General features: G+C 40.4%; 1 protein-coding gene across 1 annotated transcript in view; it reads right to left on the minus strand.

Annotated features, from left to right (window-relative positions):
- The window catches only part of ACTR5 (ARP5 actin-related protein 5 homolog), a 9,991-nt gene extending 3,088 nt beyond the window's left edge, over nucleotides 1-6,903 (minus strand). The window contains exons 1-6 of the mRNA XM_009275532.1: nucleotides 6,669-6,903; nucleotides 5,618-5,787; nucleotides 4,548-4,765; nucleotides 4,023-4,205; nucleotides 1,283-1,405; nucleotides 620-759 (exon numbers count right to left, since the gene is read on the minus strand). Of these exons, the coding sequence (XP_009273807.1) occupies nucleotides 620-759; nucleotides 1,283-1,405; nucleotides 4,023-4,205; nucleotides 4,548-4,765; nucleotides 5,618-5,787; nucleotides 6,669-6,835 (1,001 nt within the window). The 5' untranslated portion in view covers nucleotides 6,836-6,903. The remainder of the gene's footprint in view (nucleotides 1-619; nucleotides 760-1,282; nucleotides 1,406-4,022; nucleotides 4,206-4,547; nucleotides 4,766-5,617; nucleotides 5,788-6,668) is intronic.
- Nucleotides 6,904-7,686: the final 783 nt, after the last annotated feature.

Here is a 7,686-nt window from a genome sequence, read left to right on the forward strand (position 1 = left end):
TGTGCTCTTCAATTCTCTCCCATCCCACTGCGGGGGGGAGGGGGGAGTGAGCGAGTGGCTGCGGGGGGCGCAGTTGCCGACCGAGGGTAAACCACAACAAAGGGTTTGTTGTTTCCCTCTATAACAAGTTGGAGCGTGGGTCTCCAAAGTAGGGTGTATGCAAGACAATCCACTGGGGTGCAGGAAGAAGATTTTTTGGTACCATTAATAAATAAATAAATATACTGTTTATTTAAATATACTGTTTATTTCACCTTTATCTCATCCTATTTTAATTTCTATTTTTGTGTATGTTTTAAAATGTACATAACATACTAGTTCAGTAGTACCTGTATGTAATTTATAAATATACATATATTGGAGGTGTGTGCTCAAAAACTTTTTACTGATGGGGTAATGCATCAAAAAAGTTTGGAGACCACTGACTTAAGACAAACAGAGTTACACGTGGCTTTCAGAACAGGAAGACATGTCTAACCTGCAATGCTCAACCCCACCAAAAATGAACTACTCAAACATATTTTCTCATATTACCGTTAAGGAACCAGTATTGCAAAAGCTGATATCAAAACAAGACTAGCTGATTTGAAGTAAGTGCCAAGCAGCTTTGTAAACTCACCTCTCAAGGACATATTGCATGGTTTCTGCTATACCAGCCTGGTCTTCTCCTATCAGGGAGGGCTGGAAGACAATCTCTGGAGCCCTGATTCTTTCAGTGCCAAGGAAAAGCTGGTGGTACTCTGCCAGGTTAAACACGGGCTTTAAAAAGATAAGATTGAAAAGTAGTGGGAAATTATGTTAAAGAATAGTAATATTCTAGAATAAGCAAAGTTTCCAAACAATTCTGTACAAAAAACAGATTGTAATGCTCTCACAGGGAAAGGGCCATGCTGTAAAAGGTTCCAAAAGTCCAGGAAGCTGGACTTTTCCTATACTTTATTCTGTTTGGTGCCACTCAATCCTAAGGCTCAACCTCACAAGTTGAAAGCTGTGTCCACTGGGATGCGATACTGGGCTATGGATCACACACAAAAAAACTTGAGCAGGACTTTTTTTCCCCCTTAATAACATGGCACTGCTACAACAGGCACTGCCTGCAGAGTGAGCCCGCATCAGCTAAGATTGCAAGGCCCTCTCCTCTCTTAATGTCCTGTTCAGATAGTTTAAGCATCTCTTCCAAGAGCAGGCAAACAATGTTTGCATTTGGAGAAATGTTAGCAGACTAGCTAGACAACCAGGAGGCAGCAACCTCTGGCACGAGGTGTAGATATAGAAATCAAACCTGCACGGCAGCAACAGGCTTCTCAACCTCAGGCTGCTCCTCAGCAAATAAAGGTTCAAACTCATTAATACTTTCCACATCCTCCAGTGACTGTTCACTGCCTAATGGATCCAAATCGGGAGTCTGGAAACAGAGAAGGTATATTAAGGTAAGTTAGCTCAGGCGTGCTAAGCACATATGACTTCAGTTCTGGTAACACATTTGAAAAATTCAACCCCGATTCCCTCAAATCTCAACTTTTTAACATGCCTGAAACTGAATATGCTCTTCTCCAGCACTGAAGACAAAAATCAAAATGGTGAACAACCTAGAAAACAGGAGTTAAGACAGATATTTACTCAAAGTATAAAAATCAAACACTTTTCAATAAATTTATCATGATGCCACCTCAGAAATTAAAGGCCTTAGTCAACAGACTGACTGCCAGGATCCTAGCCAGCCATGTCCTAAATATAACAACATACTAAAACTTATTAAAATAGCTTTTTAAATTGGTTAAAGCTTGGTGCGCTCCCAGCACCTCTAACTACTCTATAATTACCATTAAATCCCCTGCCTTGCTTGTGTGGGACTGGAAAACAAATATTTGCTAGCTACAAAGCTGCCACACAATTTTTGACAGTTTCAACCGCCTAGCATTTGCACATGGGATATACCAAAAGCCCTTATATTTTACATAGATGTGAAGGTGCTCCCAAAGCCCCTTCCTAATGAAAAGCATCACTCAAAATCCTAGAGTACGTCACTGTTATGAAGTAGGAGCAGCATTTTAATTATCACCTTTATTTTTGTGTTACAATGTTACCTTTGGGATTTTGTTGCTACGGATGTTTTTGTTATTTTAAACTTGAAACACTTGTTGCAACATCTAGCAAGCAATACCAGGACGAGATAAAACCAGATCATTTAAACATTCTGAAGTATCTAGCTGAGGTCCACTTAAAAACCAAGCCATTGCTCAAACTGAAGTTTAAGCACTGTTCATTGTTAGAGCAAACGAACGGTAGTCTCCTGAAGTTATCTCCAACACTTAGGCTTTTTAAAATCCATTTCTTTTTGTCTTAAACGTAGCAACAGAAAGAAACATAGAACTCTGCTGAAGAGTTGGCACAGACCCCAGGACAACATAATTAGCTTTTAGTCTCCTTTACAGGGCGGCAGAGGGATGGCCTATCTTCACAAATGGTTTCGGTGATAATTGTAGGCTCTCTCACAAAGCACAGACCAATCAAAAAGGCTTGCCGATTCATTCCGAGGTCTGAGATTACACCTGGTAAAGAGAAGGAGCACGGGATCCAAAACAGACATGTTGGAACTTAGGCACAACCACTGGGCAAAATTACAAGGAGCTGACAGTCTTTCAATTATCTCTTTCCATAACATTTTCTTTTGACAGAAGGCAGGAAGTTTCTTTACCACAGCGGTAAGCCCACGATCTACCTCTGTTTTGCTCAAACGCAGTCATTCTGATTCTTACACAAACTCTCCTGTTAAGGATAGGCAAAACGTAACCAAGAAGATACCAGCTCACCTGCGAGTTTTGGCTACATCTCAAGTTCCATATAAGACACAAGAACTCCTATAGCTGGCACCGCTCTCCTCTATGCTTCAATTTTCTGTTTTTCTCTACCTTTTCCTGAGCAAAGACTGATATAACTGAAAAAGCTCTATCTTATGTGACTTGAAAGACAATTTCAAGTAAATGCATGAACAGCCTTAGACCATCTCTTAGAAGCAGCTGCTATGTGCTGGGCCTGTGTTAGTCCGGCAAAGCAAATAAGCTTCTTATCTTCAACACAACTCCAACAACCAAGTGTAGCATTTAACCTTTCATTGTTAAGTAAACAGAATAGAACATGCTGCTTAATTGCACCAAAAAAAGATAGCCAAAATGAAGGCAAAGGTTAGTTGTTTACCACAAAGTTCTCTGCACCTGAAAGGGAAGAACAGAAAGGAAAACAAATACTGTTTTTAACAAAAAGCTTGATAGATTCTTCTGTATCTTTAATACAAGGCTAGAGACATTTAAAGAGTGGTTGTCTTAGGATTATAACCACTTGAGATTTAAGTACTTAAAACTCCATGCCATTTAATTGTCAGACACTGAAAGAAAAAAAAAAAATCTTTAACATACCAGGCCCACTTATTTCACCAAAATTAATGCAAAAGCAGAGTCAGAGGTTGGTTTAAAGTATGAACAAAATCATTATGTTAGCTGCTGCATTTACAACCCTCTAAGCAGGTCAACCTTAAGTAAGGATAGTGGCTGTCATACACTGCCAGGAGCAAGTACAAAGGGAAGCAGTAGTATCTTCAGTGGTACCTTCTCTGACCCGCTAGGGCTATTTTCTTTTTCTCCAAACTTCTTAAAGAAGTGCAAGAAACTTTTAAGGAAACTTACTGATTTCGTGTAACTGTATACTTCAACTACTGTCAAGAAGCCTAGAGATTATGCTTAGAACTATATGGAATCAAGCTATATGTCCCAGAGCACAGTGCAGAACAGCACAAGAAGGGTTACTGATTTCAGGCATACTCTATAAAATTAAAACTGTCACTTTCTGTAGCTGCAAAGGAAAGCTGGAAAAGAGAGAAGCAGTTACCAAACTAACAATGAGTTGCAGTGTGTTAAAGGAAAAGCTTAGTTCATCAATAAAAGTCTGAAGGGGCACATTTTCAAGCATAGAAAATTAATTCTCTCAGAGATAAGAAGAGGATTAACTTGGTGAAAACATGATACCTCTGGCTTGCTGTCCACAACATCTACTTCAATATTGACTTCTGCCTGTAGGATTTTCTGCTTCGTTTGTTCAACAGACAGACTCAATTTGTTGATGTAAGACTGAAGTTCTTCTGCAGAGTCCATGTTCAGCTCCACCAAAGCTTTGTGGAATTGATCCATTTGACCATCTTCTAAAAGTTCCTACAGACAGATCAGAGTTAGCTGTGATGAATCATACAGGGTAATCAACTGTCTGTCAACTGTGCGTGTACAGACACTTTGCTTTCATTATAGGTATTATGATGTGCATGCTTCCGCAGCATTCAAAATATTTCACAAAAGAAGTACGGTTCAGAACCTGGAAGCATCCTCTGCATCAATAATCTCTCCCTTTTAACTTGCAAGTAACTTTAAAAAGATCCTATCAGAAAACACACAGGACGGTCGTAGCTTCTTTACAGTGATGCATGACCTTCTGATAAAGCTCCAAGGGCAGCGTGCCCTCCTCCCAAAAGATCACACAGAAAACTTTGCCTTGATTACCTGTACATAGAGTAACCTGTCCAGCCTCTCTTGGTCAAGTTGCAGCTTCTCTTCTCGACGACGTGCATTGAGTTCTTGAAGTCGACGTAATTGCTGCTGCCGCCTCTCCTGCTTTTCCTCTGATGTCAGAGTGCTTCCCAGCAGTTTGTTAGAGAAAGGCAGCTGCATCTTGTGCATGTTGTTCTCATAGTACTCTGGAGACCGCCACTTCTGCAGCTCTGAATGTTTTGAAAGCAAAATAACTGTTTTGCCAGGCTGAAAACGATGATTCATATGCTGTACGCACTCCACGCTAAGTTCAGACTTAGAAGAAAGAAGGCAACAACGGCCCAGCCTAGGATTCTGTCACCTCTTGGCAGCTGCCCCCATATTTAGCTACCCCCTCAGAGCACCACCTTCCAGTCACATACTCGGTGCACACGGTTCTTCGTGCTCTGATCTCCAGCATGCAGGAAACACGAAGTACTAAGAAGTGGGACATGCACACTAACATCTCTTCTCCCTTCCCGAGGTAAGGGAGAGTTCTCACACATTTCTAAGGACTCCTGCAGGCTCTTTCATAAGTGACAAATTTAAGAAAACACTTTTCTTCAGCCACTACTTAAGATGACATTTACCACGGAAATTTTAAAACTTCTTTAATTCACAAGAAGTCATGAGAAGTGTCCTCTGCAATTTTGGAAACCTTAAAGCAGGTAAGAAACACGGCCAGATGCAGAAATCATCCTAACCAATTTAATCTTTTGTTGGAAGTATAAAGTAACTAATAAAATAAACTCATTTTAAATTATTTTCCTCTGAAATAATCCAAATTTTTGTTCACAGAGAAATTTGTGCTAATACAGATTCTTTTTTTTGTAATTTAATTTTGTTTCTATCTTAATGTTAAATTCGAAACTGTTGTCAAGCATTTCCCATGAGGTAGATTAGCAGGAAGACAGCTATAAAGAAAGCAAAATAGTAGTAGAGTATTTCTGCCAGAATCCCAGCCAACTTGAGAACAAGGGATATACAGGACAAAACTAAGTCTGGATGAACACTATCTAGTGGTAAATTACAGCTGGTTTTACCTTCTATATAGTCCTCTGCAATGTAGCTATGCTCATGCAGTATTTCCTCCATGCGACTGAGCGTGATGGCAGCAAAATGTCCTGGGTATTTCAGCTGAAGGAGGCGTTGGAGATATACAGCTGCTTGACACCCTCCAAGATTAATACGTTTGCAGTTTTTAGCATCCAACCTGAAAATGCAAAGAGACACAACTGAGACTGGAGAGATCCACAAGTTCAGCATAAAACAGACCTCCTACTTTCCCCAGTATTATTTAATTTCTGATATGGTCAAGTAGACAGATGAATATTCACAGACAAGTATTTCAAGATTCAGTTACCAGAGAATCTAACACGCCTGCTTTTCTCAGACAACAAGCATCATCGCTGCTTTGTTTATTGCAGATACTTTCTGAAAGGCTCTGTTCCGCTTTAAAAGAAATCAAACGTTAAATAATTTTGGCTACAGCAAGGAAATTTTCTATTTTAAGAAAGGAAGCGATGGTTAGTGGAGCTAAAAGTAGTTCCTTTAACCTCTGTTAACATTTCACAGTTGGCCAGGTGTAACCCTCGAAAATTTGAAGCATCTACCAGATATAATAAAGCCATTTCCTGAAGTAAGGATTAAAAAAAAAAAAAAAAAAAAAAGAGAAAAGAGTAGAGAACATTTCAGCATAATCAGAATGATAAAAGCCTCAAGAACTGCAGAAATCTCACAGAGCACTTTCTTTTGTCCCAAAGCTGCTTTAAAACCTAACGTATGTTTTTTAATGCCTGATCTTACTTGGGGCAGATAGCCCCTTCTCCTTTTGAAAGTACAGATCTATGCGTGAATAGTAACTAAAAATACAATATGTACAAGGACAACACTGCTTCTTCAATTCAAAATTCAACAGAACTTAGCAAAATCTGCAGACCTAGTTTTAACTCGTCAGTATAAATTAAGACCTGGTAAGAGCTTATACTGCAGGAGCTGGAATACTGAATGCTAGAGGAATGGGTATTTGCATCACTGAAAAGTCAACGACTGACAAAGGGAGGCGGCAGCGTTCTTAAGACACCAAGAACTCACCTGCCTTCTAAGACTGGCAAAATGTGCGTACACTGATAACCTGAAGATATTACCAAACCACTGCAGGGCCAGTTCTGCCTTCTGTTGTGGTAAAAACTGTACAAGCTATCTACGCCATAGGACACTTTCGGCACTTGATAACATTCGAAGAGGAGCTCTGACATCATTTGTCTTGAATACAGAGGATTGCACACCGCTTCTGTCAAAACAACTGGATGATCAACACAACCCTGTAAGAGACAAGAGAAAAGAAAAATAATAAAGATAGGAAGGGAAAATCCAGGGATACTTCTCCTTGCTTCTTCTTTTGAACATCAGCAAGAACTCCTCCAAAACAGCAATGAGAAAGCACTTTATATGCAGGCTCTTAATCATGTAAGTTAAGTTATATCTCGTGCTTAAGGGGGTAAAAAAGAAGTCTTGTCAACAGCAGGGCTTCCAATGTTAATTCAACCAAAGAATACACTCCTAAGGGTGGAGGAGAATAGATTTTTAAAAGCATATACAAATTATTAAAAAATCTAAGTAACCAAAATCTATGCAATGAAGAGGTGAAGTGCGAGTGAAAACTGGTGGAAGTTTAGTTCAGCAGCAGGTGAAGCTTTCAAACTGGTGGTGTCACGTAGGCAAAAGGCTTCATGGTCTGAGGAGCAACTCTCAGCTCAGTTGGGTATATAAAACAAGTAGTCAACGAGCACTACTACTACTACACAAAACTAATAGTGTTCAATGTCCTTCTGAAAAACTAATCCTGGATGCTGGTTCTTGGCCACAGCCTGGCAAGATGCTGCAGTCCAAACCTCTTGCCCTGCAGTTGTATCCTCCCGCTTTCGTTTTACCACAAAACTACAAAGAAATTAAGAGGCTAGCGGGGTTCAAAAGACACCCCTGGGGAGCACCTGGCCCGGCAAGGGTCACCACAGCAGGTTGCTCAGGGCCCGTCCACCCGGGCCGTGAGTATCTGTAAGGAGGGGGACAACACAACGTCCCCGGACAGCCAGGCCCCCCCCCCCCCCCC

The sequence above is a fragment of the Aptenodytes forsteri genome, unplaced genomic scaffold (assembly GCF_000699145.1).
Source record: "Aptenodytes forsteri isolate BGI_AS27 unplaced genomic scaffold, ASM69914v1 Scaffold369, whole genome shotgun sequence".
Taxonomy (NCBI): domain Eukaryota; kingdom Metazoa; phylum Chordata; class Aves; order Sphenisciformes; family Spheniscidae; genus Aptenodytes; species Aptenodytes forsteri.